Here is a 20836-nt window from a genome sequence, read left to right on the forward strand (position 1 = left end):
CTTGAGCATGAGTTCACCAGCTTGAGTGCAGGGGCGCTGGCTTGAGCATGGGATCATAGACACGACCCCATGGTTGCTGGTTTGAGCCCAAGGTCACTGGCTTGAACAAGGGGCCACTCGCTCTGCTGTAACCCCCTGGTCAAGGCACATATGAGAAAGCAATCAATGAATAAGTACGAAGGAGGAAAGAAAGTGAATGTGATTGCACATGTTTATGAAAAAACCAACTCCGATAACCCCAACTGCTGCCTCAGATGACGACATCAATGATCCACAGCCAAGCACCAGCGGCCAATAAAATGTTTATAAATGATTCATCTTTATATAGCCTTTACCACCTAGCACAATATATTTTACAGAGCAAGAATTCAATAAACATTGGTTAAATGTAAAAGAAAAATAAATTCATAAAAGTCAGCTCTCCTAAATATTCCATCATTCTACTTAGATTAATAATATCCACTATTAATTGCAGACCAACCTCTGTCTTTATCACAATTTTCAAACTGGTTGAGTTGATTTTGATGTGATTTTTATTCCTTGGAACATGCACACGGTTGGGTTCATAATAAAGTCATACCTGGCAGTATCCAATTTTGGGATTCCTATGTGCATAAGCTGTGAGCACCCGCCTCAGAGCAGATATGCCAGTGTCGCTCTGAAAGGCTGGGTGTTCAGGCAGGGAGCGACGTAAATCCCGTTCAATTTCTTCAGTAGCCAAGTTGCAGGTCCCTAAGGACTGATCAACCACTTTAGCATAATAGCCAGGATTCGCAGCCATGTCATTAACAGCACCTGTAGAGATAACTGCATTAATATACAGAAGAAGAGGAATACAATAAAGCTACTACTTGCATATGTGTGTCTGTGTGTTTACAGGGAGTCCCTGGGTTATGCCAGTCTCAATATATGATGTTTCGAGTTTATGATGCTCATCCCATAAAGACTTTAAAAAACTGAGACATGTTTCGGCTTATGCCACTAGCGTCGTACTTACAGACTACATGGGCGAACTAGTTTGGTTATGTGTGGTGAAAGAATACACAGTGCAGTATATTTATGTCCTTTTCCTTTTTCTGTGGCTTAGTTGTGTTTTTATGTTCTAGATTGTGATTTTATAACTGTGTTAGAATAGTTAAATGACTTAGGGTCGGGTGTGTTTCTACTTACATGAAAATTTGCGTTATGTTACTGTCGTAGGAATAGAACTGTGCCATAATCCAAGGACCCCGTGTGTGTGTGTGTGTGTGTGTGTGTGTGTGTGTGTGTGTAGAATTGAAATGCTTTTAAACGTAGCTTTATGCTCAGGTGATGTCTGAGTACAAACAAAAGAATAGAAAAAGTTTCACACTGGAATCTATAACATGAAAACACTAATCTTATCCAACAGAATAACATTTTCATGAACTTGTTTTCCTGTGAACTTTTCCTTTGACACTAGAGATAGAGATCTTCCCCAATCAATTAGCTACAACTTGCCTAATAAATTAATCTGCACAGACAATGGATGTGTGGATATATAGCTAAGTATGCATGATTAGCGTACCCTCTTTGATTTGTTTGGACTCATGATCGGTAAAACTTTGACCTAGCCATCTTTGCAATTATTTTTATTCAAGTTGGTGCATAATTCCTAAGAGGGCCATAATTAAGGTTTGTTAAATAAATAAAGTAAATAAATGTAATACCTGAAAAAATCATCCAGAGTTCTCCTCTTAAGGTCTCTGGAATCCCTCTTAACACCAGATCTCGAGACTTTTTAGTTCGAAACATGCTCACACCACGCCCACATTCTGTAAATAGGATGTTCCAGAATTGTTCCTTCATCTTTTCTTTCAACTATAACAACAACAAAAAAATCAAAGTAACTAAAATAACAAGAAATTAATTTCTTTCAAATAACTTGATAACTCTTCACCATGAAAACATATATCTCGAAATCAACAACATAGGAATTCAAAATCAGTATTCAGAGGGGCCAAACACCAGACTACTGTCATCACAAAAACCTTTTAAGTTCCATGTGAGCATAATAGACTTAACTTACTGTTTTAATTCTTAGCTAAACTCACATAAAATGTGAAAAGCATTACACTTAGTAGGTAAAAGCTTTGAACCATCATTCTTCCCATATCACCTTGATTAGAACTGATTAGTAGAAATCCATGCAATTAAAACCTAATATTCAAGTTTCAGCCTTTATCTTAATTCACGACAATAGTCCTTTTGTTTTAATGGAACCAAACAAGTCACACAGTAGTACGTGCTGGAAAACCTTTCCAAGCCCCGAAAGTAGAGTATTCAGTTGTGGTACCTTCTAATCTGCTCTAAGATTTTTCTTTTTGATCCACTGTTTCAGTCCACAGATGTAAATATTGTGTCCTCTTACCATTTTGGAATCAAGATTCTCCATGTTCTGAGGGTGATACACAGCCATTAAGGCTTCAGTGTGCACGGTTTCACCGCGCTCTCTCTGAGATGCTGAAGACTGCACCTCAGTGTTATCACCTGGATCTACAGAATCAGAACTAACAGGAATCTGAAAAGAAAAAAAAGTACAAACGTTTTACTGTCATTTATAAACCACAATTTACATGCACAATAAGTATTATTAAAAGCAATGTCTCAGGTAGATAGGAAGATGTTGCTTTTCTATCAAAATTAGAGAAGATACAAACTAATGTCTGTAACAGAAAATTCAGGACCTAAGTGAACCCACTCCCCTACAAAAGCAATAAAATACTGGCAAAACACTGAAAAAAATACAGAATATAGCAAATTAACCAAAGGTACAGAACAAACTGAAAAGCAGCAATTCAAGTAAAATTAATGAATCTCTACAAGAACAGCACAGCCTGTGAAGTTTTAACTTGAGGCTATTCCAGTCCGCTGCCCTCCCAAGCTCAGAGGCGTGGCAGCCATGAAAGCAAGCATTACCAGAGCCAAGGAAGGACCCTTTGGAAGGTCACTAAAATCCTCATCCCTCCTAGGACACAGTCAGTGTTCTGACTGATCTAGCAGCTCCCTAGAAAATCTCCACCCCTACCCCCTTGTTATCATTTGATTTGATTCAAAGCTCAGCTGTGGGGAAAAAAGTCCCTTTCCCCTGGCATCAGAGAAAGCCATAGCAATCTGTGAATAACCTCATCTGCCTAAGGCTAATTATGTAGGGGGAAAACAAGAGCCTTACTAAAAACGTAAAAGACCTGGGAGCTAGATGGCCACAGCGAACTTTGAGAGGATTCAACACATTCTTGAGGATGTAAATGCACGCGCGCAAGTGCAGGGCTATAAACTTACTCAGGGGGAAAAAAAAGGACAAGAGAAAGACCCAGTCACTCAACTCTGGCTGACTTTGCAAGTAAGAAATGAAAGCTAAGGCTGATTTATAAACTGCCAGAAGTCTGAGGTATACCTTCACACAAAGAATCCTTTGGCAACAGGTGGAAAACTTAATGGTTTAAAGCAGGGGTCTCAAACTCGCGGCCCGCTGAACAATTTTGTGCGGCCCGCAGACTAATCCACAAAGTTCAAAATATTTTGGATAAAATTAAGTAAGCCTAGGGGCCTACTTGTATTTTTCATTTCTCTAGCATCCCAGCTAGATATTAGCTTAGTTAACAGCAGTTGTGATGCGAACTACAGTTTCTGGTCGTTTTGTGACACTGAGTAAACTGCATGTACGATTGTGCTTGTTGTACTGATTTTTTTTTGTTTACAACTGCAGTGAGAAAAGTGTTGCGTAACAGTTGCCTTTTGTAGACCTAGTGCGGCCGAACGGCTGTGATCTTGCTCTGCGGCCCACATGCTGAGCTGAGTTTGAGACCCCTGGTTTAAAGCATTTAAGGAAAGCTTCTGATGCATTTTGGCTGACCACTAATTTTTACTAACCTAGTGGCTGATCCAAGCAAGCCAGGCTTAAAAATAAAAACAAGAAGTATATACAAACAAACATAAACAACCACCTAAAAATGTCCTTGGAGGGAACAGTTCTTGGACTTTGTATTAAAAATGTAAAGCAGCCTGGGCTTGCCTGGTCAAGGCACATATGGGAGTTGATGATTCCAGCTCCTCCCCCCTTCTCTCTCTCTGTCTCTCCTCTCTCTCTCTCTCTCTCTCTCTCTCTCTCTCTCTCTCTCTCTCCTCTCTAAAATGAATAAATAAAAAAAAATAAAAAAAATAAATGTCCTCTCAAAATAAAAATGTAAAGCAGCCATTATAAATATATTCAAAGAAATAAAGGAAACTTAATAAAAGAAAAGATTCAGTTAAAAAGTGGACAAAAGATCTAACTAAATAGAGACCTCAACAAAACAGACATAAAGATGACAATTCTCTGCTCACAAAAATCAGGGGATATTTTATCGCTTCATATTCATTTTGAAATATCCTGATTTTTGTGAGCAGTATATATGAAAAGATGCTCAATATCATACGTCATTAGGGGATTACAAATTAAAACAATGAGATATCATTTGCACACCTATTAAAATGGCTAAGGTCTTGCCTGACCAGGCGGTGGTGCAGTGGATAGAGTATCAGATTGGGAGAGGAGAACCCAGGTTCGAGACCCCGAGGTTGCCAGCTTGAGCACGGGCTCATCTGGTTTGAGCAAAGCTCACCAGCTTGAGCCCAAGGTCACTGGCTTGAGCAAGGGGTTACTTGGTCTGCTGAAGGCCCATGGGCAAGGCACATATGAGAAAGCAATCAATGAACAACTAAGGTGCCGCAACGAAAAACTGATGATTGATGCTTCTCATTTCTCTTCATTCCTGTCTGTCTGTCCCTATCTATCCCTTTCTCTGTCTCTGTAAAAAAATAAATAATAAATAAAATAAATAAAATAAAATGGCTAAAGTCCCAAACACTGACAAGGACACCAAGTGCTACTGTGGATGTGGAGCAACAGGAACTCGTATTTACTGCTGGCTAGAATACAAAATGATACAGCCACTTTGGAAGATTGTTTGGCAGTTCCTTACAAAACTAAATACAGTCTTACTATATTATTTAGCTATTGTGCTCCTAGGTATGTACCCAGATGAGTTAAAAAGTTATGTCCACACAAAAACCTACATATTAACATTTATAACGGCTTTATATATAATGACCAAAATTGGAAGCAACCAAACCACCCTTTAATATGTGAATTTATAAACATTGTGGTATAATTGGAAAATGGAATACTTTTAAACAATAAAATAATTGAACTATCAAAAAAACTAAGAATTTTTTCAAAAAGATAAACAAAATTGACAGAACTTTAGCTATATTTACGAAGAAAAAAGAAAGAGGACTCAAACAAAATAAAACATGAAGGAGGAAACATTATGGCAGAAATACAAAGATCATATGAGACCACTATGGTCTCATTTATATGATTAAAGTTTTAATTTTGATGTACTCCAATTTGTGTATTTTTTTCTTTTGTCATGTATTTTTGGTATCACAGCTATGAAAAAGTTGCCTAATATAAGGTCATGAAAATTTACTTCTATGTTTTTTTCTATGTGTTTTACAGTTTCAGCTCTTACATTTAGGTCTTTGGTACATTTTGAGTTAATTTTTGTGTATGATCCTACTGCATTTTTTTGTATGTGGATAAACACTTTCTAAAAATTAGTAAGAAAAAGTAGAACACCTTAGAACTGTGCATATATCTGAAAATAAAGACCCATTTTGAAACAAAATCCTTTTCTGATAATTGAGCATACTCAACTACCAGAGTTACCCAAGAGTTTTCAAAAGAAAATACAAATTCTTATGATTTAAGAAACATAGGTAAATTAAAGGAGAAGGAAAGATAAACAGAGCATTAAATCTAACACCGACTGAATCTGAAATGCAACAGGACAGGAAAAAAGTGAAATAAGAAAGATTATGGGGAGCCCTGGCCAGGTTGTTCAGTGGATAGAGCATCACCCTGGTATGCCAAGGTCGCAGGTTCGATCCCCAGTCAGGGCACAGAAGAGAAGCAACCAATCAGTGCACAACTAGATGGAACAACTAAGTGGAACAAGTTGATGCTTTCCTCTTTCTTACCCTTCATAACCCCTCTTTCCCTTCCTCTTTCTCTCTCAAATCAATGGAAAAAATTTAAAAATTTTAAAAGAATATGGGATCATTAAAAGAAAAATTAGTAAGACTGACCAGATTTTACTTCTTTCTTTACATCAAACTAAAGACTATCCTGGGTACATACATGAAGAGAATGAAAGATTAGAAATTGGGGCAATAACTCTTGATGGCCAGCATGAAGGTTCTGTGTCTGGAACTGAAATAATTAGTCACATGTTTTCATTGTACTTTTCTATAATCAAAAGGAAAGTTAGTCTTATCAATACTGCATTATAATTAACTTAGCATAGTATTTTCAGTCTCTAGTCTGGAGAGAGAGATCTAAGTATCTATAATCCAATCCAAATAAATTAATATAGCTAGTAAAGCCAACACCAATTTTTTCTTTGGATTTTAATTAAAATATAAAGAGTTATGAAGTCATAAGTTTTGCCCATCTATTAAAATATGAGGTACCTAGCCACTGAAAAAGAAAATTAATTTGAAATTATCTACATTTCCATGAAAAGACATACTAAATATCAAAATCACCCCAATATTCAACCTTTCTCATCTCACGGCACACATAAACTACTAAAATTCTGTGGCACACCGAAACATATATTTTTTGCCAATATGACCCAAAAAAGGGTATGATTTGGATTCATTCACACCAGACAGCTATTATTGTGTTGGCTGTAGTCCTTCAATTTGAATCTAAAGAAAAAAAATGTCAGTGCACCTGACTAGTTAGGTATTACATGTTTTTTATTTTATTTTATTATTATTTTTTTTTTTGTATTTTTCTGAAGCTGGAAACGGGGACAGTCAGACAGACTGCCGCATGCGCCGGACCGGGATCCACCCAGCACGCCCACCAGGGGCGACACTCTGCCCACCAGGGGGCGATGCTCTGCCGCGACCAGAGCCACTCTAGCGCCTGGGGCAGAGGCCAAGGAGCCATCCCCAGCGCCCGGGCCATCTTTGCTCCAATGGAGCCTTGGCTGTGGGAGGGGAAGAGAGAGACAGAGAGGAAGGAGGGGGGTGGGGGTGGAGAAGCAAATGGGCGCTTCTCCTAGGTGCCCTGGCCGGGAATCGAACCTGGGTCCCCCGCACGCCAGGCCGATGCTCTACCGCTGAACCAACTGGCCAGGGCCACATGTTTTTTAGAGATTATTATTTATTTATTTATTTACAGAGACAGAGAGAGAGTCAGTGAGAGGGATGGACAGGGACAGACAGGAACGGAGAGATGAGAAGCATCAATCATTAGTTTTTCGTTGCACATTGCGACACTTTAGTTGTTCATTGAATGCTTTCTCATATGTGCCTTGACCGTGGGGCTACAGCAGACTGAGTAACCCCTTGCTCGAGCCAGGGGCCTTGGGTCCAAGGTGGTGAGTTTTTGCTCTAACCAGATGAGCCTGCGCTCAAGTTGGCAACCTTGGGTCTCGAACTCGGGTCCTCCGCATCCCAGTCCGACACTCTACCCACTGCGCCACCGCCTGGTCAGGCAGGTATTACATATTTTAAAAATTCTTGCAGCACACCAGTTGAAAATCACTGCCCTAAAGCAATAAGAGGAGAATCTTTTTCCTAGGCTTTGTTGAATTTTCAAATATACTGTTCACAAAAATTAGGGGCTATTTCAAAATGAATTAAGAAGCAATAAAATATCCCCTAAATTTTGCAAGCAGTATATATTGTTTGTTAAAAAATGTATTAAGTGAAAGTACAAGGTGTGTATATTTGATAAACAACAAACACAGTCAAGAAAGGTCAAATGGTAATAGTTTTTTAAAGTATGAGTTCCTAAGAATTAAAACTGTCATTATTTGAAGATGAATAATACTGTATATAGAGAACCCTAAAGATTACATGAGAAAATTACTAGAACTGATACATGAGTTCAGTAAAATAGTAGAATACAAAATAAATATTTAGATATAAGTTACATTTTTATCAACCAATGATGAATTATCAGAAAGAAAAACTAAGAAGGCAATCCCATTTACAAAAGCCTCAAAAAACACTAGGAATAAATTTAACCAAGGAGGTCGAAGACCTATTCATGGGGTCCTCAGGTTATGATACAATTCCATTCCTATAACAGTGCTATAATCCAAATTTTGGTGTAAGTCAAAACATACCCTAGCCTAAGTCACTTACCTATCCTAACATATTTGTAAAATCATAATCTAGAACATAAAAACACAACTAAGCCATAGAAAAAGGAAAAATATATAAATATACTGTACTGTACACTATACTGTAGTATGACATTAAAGGCCAGGCCGAAAACCCTCACATCTCCATTTTTTTAAGTTTCTATGAGAGTGAGCATCGTAAACTTAAAACGTCATATGTCGAGACTGTTGTAACCTGAGGACCCCCTGTAATTGGAAAATTATAAGACAGTGAAGAGAGAAAATGAAGAAGATACAAACAAGTAGAAGCATATATTGTGCTTCTGGAAAGGAAAAATTAATACTGTTAAAATGTCCATATTGCTCAAAGTAATCTACAGATTCAATGCAATTCCTATGAAAATAGGAATGGCTTTTTTCACAGAATTAGAACGAATAATCCAAAAATGTATATGGTACCACAAGAGATCATGAATAACCACAGCAATCTTAAAAAAGAACAAAGTGGGAGGTATCACACTATCTGATATCAAACTATACTATGAGGCCATAGTAATCAACACAGCATGATACTGGCATAAAAACAGACACATAGATCCATGGAATAGAACAGAGAGCCCAAAAATATGCTCATGCCTATATGGTCAATTAATATATGACAAAGGAGGCAGGAACATACAATGGGGTAAAGGCAGTGAATTCAATAAATGGTGTTGGGAAAATTAAACTGCTCGTGCAAAAAAAAGAAAAAAGAAAAGAAAAGAAAAGAAAAAAAAAAAGAAAAAAAGAAACTCGATCACCTTCTTATACCACATACAAAAATAAACTCAAAATAGATTAAAAGGCTTAAATGTAAGACTTGAAACCAAAGAAATTCAAGATGAAAACATAGGCAGTAAAATTACTGACATTTCTCTTAGCAATATATTTTCTGACATATCTCCTCAGGCAAGAGGAAGAAAGAAAAATATAAACAAATAGAAATACCTCAAACTAAAAAGGTTTTTCATAGCAAAGGAAATAATCAACAAAACAAAAAGATAACCTACTGAATGGAAGAATTTGTCAATAATACATCTGACAAGGGATTAATTATACAAAAATTTTAAAAAATCATACAACTCAACACTGAAAACCACAAACAATTCAATTAAAAAATGGGCAGAAGAATAGAGACTTTGCTAAAGATGACATACAGATGGCATATATATATATATATATATATATATATATATATATATATATAAAGATGCTCAATATCACAAATCATTAGAGAAATGTAAATTAAAACAACAATGAGACCTCACACTTGTCAGAATGGCCATCATCAATAAATCAGCAAACAACAAGTGTTGGTGAAGATTTGAAGAAAATGAAACCCTCATGAACTGTTTGTGGGAGTGCAGATTGGTATAGCCGTTGTAGATAACAGTATGCAGATTTCTCAAAAAATTAAAAATGGAACTGCCTTATGACTCAGCAATTCCACTTCTGGGTATATATTTGAGGAAACCTAAAATACTAATTCAGAAATATATATTCACCTCTATCTTCATTGCAGTGTTATTTACAATAGCCAAGAAATGGAAGCAACCCAAGTGTCCATCAGTAGATAAGTGGATAAAATGTAATGGTATAGATATACAATGAAATATTACTTGGCCATTAAAAAGAATGAAATTTTTGCAACAGCATGGATGGACTGAGAGGGTATTATGGTAAGTGAAATAAGTCGGTCAAAAAAACACTAATACCATACAATTTCACTCATATGTGGAATCTAATAAACAGAATAGACAAGATTGCTAGGTTGGCTGGAGCATTGTCCTGATAAGCAAAAGGTTGCTGGTTCAATACTCAGTCAGGACACATATAGAAACAGACTGATATTTCTCTCTCTTTTTTCTCTCTTTCTCCCTCTAACCCTCCCTCACTTTCTAAAAATCAATAAATAAATCTTAAGAAATAAAGAACAGAGCCTGACCAGGCGGTGTTGCAGTGGACAGAGCATCAGAGAGGGATGTGGAGGATCCAGGTTTGAAACCTCGAGATCATTGGCTCGAGCTCAAGGTCGCTGGCTTGAGCAAGGGGTCACTCATTCTGCTGCAGCCCCCGGGTCAAGGCACATATGAGAAAATAATCAATGAACAACTAAGTTGCTGCAACAAAGAATGATGCTTCTCATCCTCTCCCTTACTGTCTGTCTGTCCCTATCTGTCCCTCTCTCTGTCTCTGTCATACACACAAAAAGAAATGAAAACAGAATAAATAAAATTGAAAAAAGGTGAAGAGATTAAGTAGTACAAATTGGTAACTACAAAATAATCATTGGGATATAAAATACGGCATTGGAAATATAGTCAATAACATGGTAATATCTATAGATGGTACCAGGTGGGTACCGGAAATATAGAGGGAACACTCTGTAAAGTATATGATTGTCTAACCACTGTGCTGTACTCCTGGAACTAAAACAAAATCATATTAAATGTAAACTGTAAATGAAAACTAAAATTTGAAAAAATAAAGGATGAGTTCCTGAAAAAGGATAAATTCCTTAATTTACAATTCTGATTTTTATAATGGGACTTAGATATAATTTCTTTTGTATTAGTTTTTAAAAAAAGATAAACCTAAGAATGGATGGGAAAGGCTCTATGAATTCTATTTGAAATAATGGACCACACACAAAACAAAAACCTTTTTTTCAAAATAAAAATTTGATTGCTATATAATTACCTCTGTGATAATATCATGATATTGATTTGAAGCTGCCCCACAGTTGAGCCTGAGTTTTGCCACCAGATGTTCAAAGTCTGTAACTTCACTGAAGCGAAATGCTGTTTTCCCTTTGATACTAACGATGACAGATCTGCTGGAATCATTTGTCGTATCTACTGCTAAGACCTGGGGGGGAAACATATTATAAATGAATCACATCCTCTATTGATGCTGATATCTTCAGGCAAAACGTGTTTAGCTTATTCTTTTGTAGCTAAAAGTTTAAGTCCCTTGTATGACTTATTAAGTAAATAGACTTTGGGAAACAACAATGAGATCTCACCTAACACTTGTCAGAATGGCTATCATAAAAAAAAATCAATAAACAAGTGTTGGCAAGGATGTGGAGATAAGGGAACCCTTGTACCCTATTGGTGGGATTGAAAATTGGTACAGCCACTATGGAAAATAGTAAGGAGGTTCCTCAACTAATTAAAAACAGAACTACCATATGACCTAGCCTTCCCACTTCTTGGTATTTATCCAAAGAAATCCAAAACACTAATTAAAAAAGGTATACACATGCCTCTGTTCATTGTGGCATTATTTATAATAGCCAAGATATGGAAGCAACCTAAGTGCCCCTAAATAGATGAATGGATAGAGAAGTTATGGTACTTATATACAATGGAATATTACTCAGCCATAAAAAAGAATGAAGTCTTGTCAATTGTGACAACATGGATGGACCTGGCGGGTATTGTGCTAAGTGAAATGAAGCAGACAGAAAATAGAGAAATACCTTATAATTTCACTTACACGTGAAATCTAAAAAAATAAAACCAATAAAAAAACAAAACAAAAGGAAACTCATAAATACAGAGAACAAAGTTAATAGTTGCCAGTTGGGGGGGGGACTGGGCAAAAACGGTGAAGCAGTTAAGAAGTACAAATTGGCAGCTACAAAACTGTCACAGGGAAGTAAAGTACAGCATAAGGAATATTGTCAATAATAGTGTAATAACGATGTATAGTGTCAGGGTGTTCTAGACTTATTGGGGTGATCCTTTCATAAGTCATATAAATGTTTAAGCACTATACTTGACACTTGAAGCTAATGTAATATGGAATGTCAACTGTTATTGAAAAAAATTTAAAAAATAATAAAATTTCCTACTTTCCTAAAAATAAAATAGACTTTAGGTACTAGTTGTACCTCTGATACAAGTAACCTCAGTGCAAGTTATTTCACTTGTCAAGGAAAAGTCTTAACATGTAGTCTTTAAAAATGATACCAATGTAAAAATTCAGCACTGCAATACTGATTATTTCTGACTTCCACAAAAGCTATCAATTCTTTTTTTCTTGAACACATACATCAAATGTCTAAATTTTGGTATTCATGTCATAAATGTCTGAGTCGTCATATTCTGATCTGAGACATCCTAAACCCTTACCTTATTTCTACATTTTAATATATTTTTTCTTTTTTCACTTCCAACAAGAGCTATAAGGCTCTCATCCTAGCACTCTTTTCCTGAAGAAGAATGCTGGACTTAAAAAATGATTATTTAAAAATTACTAAAATAATGTGGCATATTGAGTTTTTAATAATTTGCAAAATTAAAGGACATTTTTCTGTGTGAATGATAATATCTTCAAACTAAAAACTGGCATGTAACCAAATTTACATTACCTCTCGAAATGGAATGATTACATGACAGAGACTGCCATCCTGGCTAGCAAAGCAGATATAGTTTTCTGAGATGCACATTTTGCCATGAGCACTGTAGTGGCTGAATGGTACCCATAAAAAACATTCATGTACTTCTTTCAAAGTCTCTTCTTTGGGCAGCCTAAAAAAAGCATTAAACTGCTCACTGTGGGCTCGATCTTCCAGACCTCTGTAGGAAAGCAAAAAGGCAGGACTTAAATAATGACTTCTAAAATGTACACATGTCTATATTGATTATTAATCCAAATGCACTTGCTGTAAAGCAAAAGCTATGCTCTTAAACAAATTATGACGTGGAATAAGCATATTGATTCCTAACAAATTAATTTTGTTCCGATTTCATTTCAGTAGTGGATTACAATGCACCAAAGTTAGAGATGACATAGGTCTTCAAAACATCTGTTAAGTTATTTTTTGGAAGAATATTATATTATTATATAGTCATATTATGTGAATGGCTAAAACCAATCTTGGCAAACAGTGATTTTTATATCTGGTTATCAGAGAATCACGAGTGACCCAGTTCAAAGAAAATAAAAGAATGAAAATTTATGAAGTCAAAATTCTGACAGGAATAATAGTGTGTAAAAGCTAATATTAATGTTTAAAAATCCAAAGTAGGGGCAAGATAAAACAACACTTGCTCCATACTGGGCATAGGATAGATGTCAATAAACATAGATTACTTGTTCAGTTATATATAAATATATAAATAAAAACCAATTATTTAAGACAGTACAATTTCTCTAGAAGCACTAAACACTTGAACTAAGCAGCAATGCCATCTAATAAACTATGCAAGTTCTAATTCAAAGCCAACAAAATTATAACTAAATTAATCCTTCTGGCACACACTACTTGAATATGAGAGACTTCATCATGTCTTTCAAAATAATTCTAATATAAACAAGAAACCACATTAAAGTATAACTCATTTAAATTGAAATTTGGTGGGTTATTTCATTACTATTTATAAGGATGAGGTCTATTTATATCAATGAAAAGATTTCCATGATAAATTATTTCAAGGGAGGGTAAATTATAGAATAATATGTGATATTTTGTCCAATTCATGGGTTTTACAAATATTTTTTAATTCATGAATTAAAAACATGGAAGGATATGCACAACTTAACTGTAATTATTATGTTTCTGTATTGTTTAAGTTAAAAAATAATACATATTTGTAAAAACAATAAGTGGAAACATCAGATAATCCATTTTAGACTTACTAGTCTCAATAACTAGTCTTTTTATTTTACTAGAAAAAATGATTTAGATATATATATATAATTTATATATATAAATAATTTTCAATAGGTATTTTTAAAAATGCACATAGACAAAAGTGGATTTCTTGTATCCTGTATCTAAATGCAGACTTGGTAATGAATAATTCATTGATAAGTGGCCTTGTAGGGGTTAAGGGAAATAAAATGGCTAAAAAGTTTATGTTTATGGTGCCCCATCAAAAAATAAATAAAAACTACAAACAAAAATGCCCAACTATAACAAATAGGATTCTTAATCCTTACAGAGTTCTATTTATAAATCATGCACACTGGGACCTAATTTTGGTAATATATGTAAAAAATTCACCTCACTGATCTACTTTACAGAAAAGGAGGCATGCTCATAAAGGAATCCTTATGGATACAGAGTTTAGGAATACTTTAAGACTAGGCAATAGGAATGACTGTACCTAGTTCAGATTACACCAATCACACAACCTTCCAGGTCACTTGTTCTGTCTATCCATAGGATCGTGGCTTAGATGCCTCCTCACTTCCCCAGACAGTCTATACCCTCATCCTCCTTTCCAGAAGCTGCTTTCACTAGCTGTTTCTGGATCCTCTCCTGTCTCCCTCCCCTTTGGCATGCTCATTTCAGTCAACTGTTCAGAGTGTTGAGCAGGAAGAAAGTGCACTGATCAGTTTCAGCAAAGCAAGTACAGTGGCAAACAGCTATCAGACAAACACGTCTGATGCAGGCACTAATAATGATTAGCATGTATCTCGTGATTTGTATTTTACAAAGTACTTTCACACATTATATTGCAAAATTCCTTGAAGGCGCTCTCTGAGGTAGAAATGACAGATGAAGAAACAGAGGTCCTAAGAGATTACGACATCCAGGAGTTCCTCTACTCTCCTTCTAAAGACTATTCTCCACTGACTCCACAAACTTGCTTCTTCATAAAAATCTATGCTTTTTTTGGCCCTGGCCGGTTGGCTCAGTGGTAGAGCATCGGTCTGGCATGCAGGAGTCCTGGGTTCGATTCCCGGCCAGGGCACACAGAAGAAGCGCCCATCTGCTTCTCCACCCCTTCCCCTCTCCTTCCTCTCTGTCTCTCTCTTCCCCTCCCGCAGCCGAGGCTCCATTGAAGCAAGGTTTGCCTGGGCACTGAGGATGGCTCTGTGTCCTCTGCCTCAGGCACTAGACTGGCTCTGGTTGCAACAGAGCAACGCCCCAGATGGGCAGAGCATCGCCCCCTGGTGGGCGTGCCGGGTGGATCCCGGGCGGGTGCATGCGGGAGTCTGTCTGACTGCCTCCCCGTTTCCAACTTCAGAAAAATACAAAAAAAAAAAAAGCTATGCTTTTTATAAGTTATGTTTTAAAATAATACATTTAGCAATTTTGGACTTGAAACTATCTAGACTACTCATACAAAAATTTAGAGTCAGACTACCCCTCCACACATAAATCTCTAAATTTCTAAAAGCACACCAGGGCAAATCCTACTGGTATCTCAAGAAGTCATTTTCAAATTTCTATTACTTCTTAGGATTAAATTTCATGGACAGAATACTACTTGCAAAACACAGATGAACAAACTTAAAAAAACATTAATAATTAATTTCAAAGGAAAGCTATCATAATGTAAAACAGTTAACTTTTAACACTAATCAATGCTACTGTTCTTTGGTCAAACAATATTTTTAAAATGTAAGTATTAATTAAGCTTTGAATACCTTTTGGTGATTTGTAGAGGATCATCAAGAATTGGGTCATTATCAAATGTTTCCTTATCAAAAAGTCTCTTGACAGCATAGCTTGCCAGCTGTTCCATAAGAAGGTACGTTTCGTTAATATGCAGAAACATTGAAAAGTAGTGACTCTCCCCTTGGGAACACACATGAATACTCTCTGTCAGTATGACATTTGAGGTCTTTTCAAGTTTTGAGACTGAATCCCAGGAGATAATGAGTTTTACTGCAAATAAGTTATAAAGAGATATGAATAAATTTCTCAATATTGATTGATGTTTATCAATCAGATCTTTACTTGAAAAATGCTATTAACAACTAAAACACTTGAGTTCAAGATTAGCTTTAATTTTGATTCATAACCGTGAACATACATAATTGGTGATTCTAGGAATAGTTATCACTTTAAAGATTAAAAAAATTATTCTGTTACTTTACCTACTCACTGGTACTTATACTGTATGTTTAAAGCAAGGATTATAGCATGGTCTGAAGAAAGTAGGTAGTATAGAACAACAGAATAAAAGGAGTTACCTGCCAGATCACCATCATCATTTCATATTCATTCACTTCCTACAATATGTAAGGCATTCTATAAACACTTTTTTTGGTTCTTATGTTAAGAAACCAGTCTAAAAATGATTCTTTCTCTAGGTGAAGTGATCTTTTAAGGTACAGTTTAATTACCCTTAATATTAATCCTATTACTTTATATACAACCTAACACCACTACAGAGTCGATATATCAGTCAGCAAGCTCCAAGTCATAGTAAACAATAGAATCCACTTACTTTCTGAGCCCAACAAAAAAGAATAGAAGCTCAGGAAGTTGGTGCTAAGATAAAGCCAGCCCTGACAAGGAACCCGTCCTCTCCAATAACTGCATGAGTAATAGGTCACTAACTTCTCCTGTTCTGGTAAACCAAAACATTTTTCAAATTTCAAAAGAGCTTCTCGAAATTTTTCAGGATCATCTTCTTTTGCAAAAGAATGTTTTCCCTCTTCAGCAATTAATCCCTAAGGGAGACAAAATATTTTCTGAAAATTAATCATTGCCTATCACAAAAATATATTTTGTATATTTAAACAGTTCATCAAATACAACTGTATATCTACACAGTAAATTTGTCTTATGTATATGTGTGCATATTACATATTTAGGACAGAGGGGAGCAGATTTTCTTTTTCTAATGCCTCCTAAAGAGCTATCACAAATATAGGTGCTAAATATTGTTTTTGATTAAGTGAAGTGCTAACTCAAACTCCAAACTCAAGAGATATTAAAATGAAAATATTCCTCTCTCAAGGGCGCCAAGGACTAACCACCAACTTTGCACATTTCTTTAGCACTGATTCTGACACTCAGGTGTACGCTTCTGCAATCCTAAAAGGTGCCAATAAATCACTGACCTTCCATGCAGCCTTTGATCCTCAAGTAACAGGGTCAGGGATTCTTGCATCCCATCTACAAATTATACCCATTGCCACTTACTCTTATCTTTCCTTGTACAAAATTAGTAATATCTTCACTCGAATCAAACACAGATAAGGTCTTCATGATATTTTGTTCCAACCAATCCCAATGCTTCATTATTTCTTCTCTGCTGGCTCCTGATTAATAATGAAAGAATAAAAGACTCAAGAAAAACTCCACAACAAAACTGCTCTTGATGTTTACAAGCTTATTCAAAAGAAATAAAATTATATTTGCTCACTTTCAAAAATAATATTCATAAAAACAAAGGTATTCCATTTATTCTCTACTTCATCCCTATATGTGGTCATGACCACTATTTTCATTATAAATAAAAAGAATAAAATATTTAATGAAAGGGGAGAAAAGTAAATATAACTTATGAAGAAAGACAAAATTCTGAAAACAAGATGCCAGTAACGGATGCCTACAATAACCAGTATCTTTTAATAAAATATATAGAGTACCAGAACAAAAATAAACATAATTTAAACCTTAGTCTTAAAATAATATGTAGTACTATGTCTATAATCTGTGTGACTGAAAGGAGCACACGTGTGGCAACCCAACGCACACTGTATAAATGTGGATTTCAACTGCGCAACTCAACTTATTTCAGAAGGTATGAAGCCTTGGCCCAAAGTCACCCTTAAATTAAAAATCCTAGTCACTTAAAAGAAACATCATGAAAGATGTCAGAAATCTTATAGCAGTGGTTCTCAACCTGTGGGTCGAGAACCCACAGGTTGAGAACCGCTGTCCTATAGCAAGGTTAAATTCATGTTACCTGCTAAATCAGGGGAAGGTGGTTTATTGGGGCTCATATTCAATAAATTAGCTCTGGGTTACTTTGGCTTGAAGAATATTACAGTTATCAATCTCCACATATGACCCACGTAACTTTAATGATCTCTCCAGTAATGTGAATTATACAAATATCAGTCAAAAGAAATACCTTGACTTCTCAGTATGTTATATAATATTTGGAGAGTAACACTTAAAAAAAAATTATTGAAACTGCAAAATTGCTGCCTGACCAGGCAGTGGTGCAGTGAATAGAGCATCAGACTGGGACGTGGAGGACCCAGGTTCACTGGCTCGAGCAAGGGGTCACTTGGTCTGCTGTAGCCCCCCCCCCAGTCAAGGCACATATGAGAAAGCAATCAATGAACAACTAAGGTGCTGCAACGAAGAATTGATGCTTCTCATCTCTCTCTTTTCCTGTCTGTCCCTATCAGTCCCTCTGTCTCTCTCTCTATCACAAAAAAAGAAAAAGAAACTGAAAAATTGCTCATTTCTTATAATTCAGTTTGAATTTTATTCATGTTAATTTTTTATTGGTTTTAGCCATATAGGAAGGGGGGGCGAGAGAGAGAGAGAGAGAGAGAGAGAGAGAGAGAGAGAAACAGGAAAATCAATCTGTTCCTGTGTGTGCCCTGACTGGGGATTGAATCAGTAATCTCTGTGCTTCCGATTGATGCTCTAACCGAGCTATCCAGCCAGGGCATATTCATGTTAATTAAAGTCACCATATCAAGTATAATAACTTTAATAAACTCCACGGGAAATTTTTAAGGCCTTTATTTTGGCTCTTTATGTATAAAAAAGCTTCCTCAGTAGGTAACTATTGTATTTCTGTATTAAGTCAGTTTGGAGGATTAGTTATATAATCATTCTTTAAAAAATAGAAGTAGAAAGGACATTATTTTTCTAAATAATTTCTACCAACCAAATTGACAGTTGAGGTTACAGATGTCTCATGATAGCAGCAGGTTTTCTTAATTTAGTTTAAATAACATTCAATATCAGGGAATCAGAAGAAAATACTCACCTGCAACACTAAAGGAAATTTAGAGGCAGATGTGAAAAGCAAGCAACATGTCTTTAAAAATTAATTGTATGCTGCAGCTATATGTTCGTACACATGAACTATCCAAAAGTCACATGAAATTTTTGAAAATATATGTACTTTTGAAGAGAGGAGGAGAAAAGAAAATGAGAAAGAAAAGAGAGCCAGAGAGAGAGAGAGATAGGAACAGACAGACAAGAACAGAGAGATGAGAAGCATCAATCATTAGTTTTTCGTTGCGCGTTGCAACACCTTAGTTGTTCATTGATTGCTTTCTCATATGTGCCTTGACTGTGGGCCTTCAGCAGACCGAGTAACCCCTTGCTGGAGCCAGTGACCTTGGGCTCAAGCTGGTGAGCTTTGCTCAAACCAGATGAGCCCTCGCTCAAGCTGGCAACCTCAGGGTCTTGAACCTGCATCCTCCGCATCCCAGTCCGACACTCTATCCACCGCCTGGTCAGGCAAAAAAAAAAAAAAAGTCTTTCAACACTTAAAAAGACAAAGGTCTGGGATTCTAATTTAGGCCAACATTATAATGGCATCATAAAAATAGTAATAAACTGTCATGGTTTTTAAAAAGTTTTTGAGTTGCTTTATTAGGAAGAATTATCCTAATTCCTTTTCTATCCACAATATAAATAAGTGGAAGCATCAGAACTGCTCCAGGGGGAATGAATATGTAGCATTACCTGAAACATCCCCCTTCCTAAGCATTTCAAGGATATGATGCCTTTTGTGAGAAAGTAGGTATGCAAGTAAAAACGATTCAATTTTTCAGGCTTATACTTTCTTAGAAAATGACTTTTAAGTTTTGGGCTTGATTCTCCTCATCTGAGTTATTACAGATGAAGCACAGTATTTTATGAGATGTTCCCATCTTCCCTACAGTTCGGTGAAGCACGACGAATAAGCTGAGAAAGGAGTTATAAAGCAGCATCAATGATCAAAATATGCTCAGAATGAGCACTGCTGGCACACGTTTCAGGTCCCTCACACTGATCAATGTTTTAAAAACCATAATAATCTGTAATCCTTCTTAAGTAAACAATTCGATGTCTTCCCATTTTCTCAAAGTAGTGTTCACAGTTCACAGTTCACATTTAACTCTTTTCTAAATCAAAATAACTGAGTAGTATCAACATATTTATTCAGCTGGACTGGTGGTGGTACAGTGGATAATGTTGACCTGGGATGCAGACGTCCCAGGTTCGAAACCCTGAGGTCGCTGATTTTTGCATGGGCTCATCTGGCTTGAGTAAAGGCTCGCCAGCTAGAGTACAGGGTTGCTGACTTGAGTGTGGAATCATCAATGTGATCCCATGCTCTCTGGCTTGAGCCCAAAGGTGGCTGGCTTGAAGCCCAAGGTCGCTGGCTTGAGCCCAAAGGTTGTTGGCTTGAAGCCCAAGGTCACTGGTTTGAGCCCAAAGGTCGTTGGCTTGAAGCCCAAGGTTTCTAGCTTGAGCAAGGGGTCAATGGCTTGGCTGGAGCCACCCAGTCAAGGTATGTATGAGAAGCAATGAATGAACAACTAAAGTGCCTCAACGATGAGTTGATGCTTCTCATTTCTCTCCCTTCCTGTCTCTCTCCCTCAAATAAAGAATAATAAATACATTTATTCAATTTATTTGTGTTCTTATTGGTTTGAATTACACATCTTAAAAATCATACTTACCACATGCAATTGACAGGTAAATTTGAGAATCTGGTGTCTGGTGTAGAATACGGAACGGAGCTACTTTAGCTGTAGAATCTAAGACTGAATCAAGAGTCCCAACCAGAAGCCCTGTTGTAATAAAGAGACTGTTGAGATAAGGATTTTACAAGAGATGAAACCAATACCACTTCATATAACAAAAAACAATGGAC

General features: G+C 36.3%; 1 protein-coding gene across 2 annotated transcripts in view; it reads right to left on the minus strand.

Moving 5' to 3' along the window:
• TBC1D8B (TBC1 domain family member 8B) overlaps nt 1–20836 on the minus strand; it is a 70307-nt gene that overhangs the window by 31343 nt on the left and 18128 nt on the right. Inside the window, exons 2-10 of one of the 2 annotated variants that reach the window (XM_066249928.1) lie at nt 20643–20753; nt 17140–17258; nt 16439–16664; nt 15633–15873; nt 12622–12829; nt 10944–11111; nt 2390–2539; nt 1689–1839; nt 581–795 (exon numbers count right to left, since the gene is read on the minus strand). In XM_066249928.1, the coding sequence (XP_066106025.1) occupies nt 581–795; nt 1689–1839; nt 2390–2539; nt 10944–11111; nt 12622–12829; nt 15633–15873; nt 16439–16664; nt 17140–17258; nt 20643–20753 (1589 nt within the window). Of the gene's footprint in view, nt 1–580; nt 796–1688; nt 1840–2389; nt 2540–10943; nt 11112–12621; nt 12830–15632; nt 15874–16438; nt 16665–17139; nt 17259–20642; nt 20771–20836 lie in introns of both variants that reach the window. The other variant, XM_066249929.1, reaches the window with a different exon arrangement.

Source organism: Saccopteryx bilineata, chromosome X, assembly GCF_036850765.1.
Source record: "Saccopteryx bilineata isolate mSacBil1 chromosome X, mSacBil1_pri_phased_curated, whole genome shotgun sequence".
Lineage (NCBI taxonomy): Eukaryota > Metazoa > Chordata > Mammalia > Chiroptera > Emballonuridae > Saccopteryx > Saccopteryx bilineata.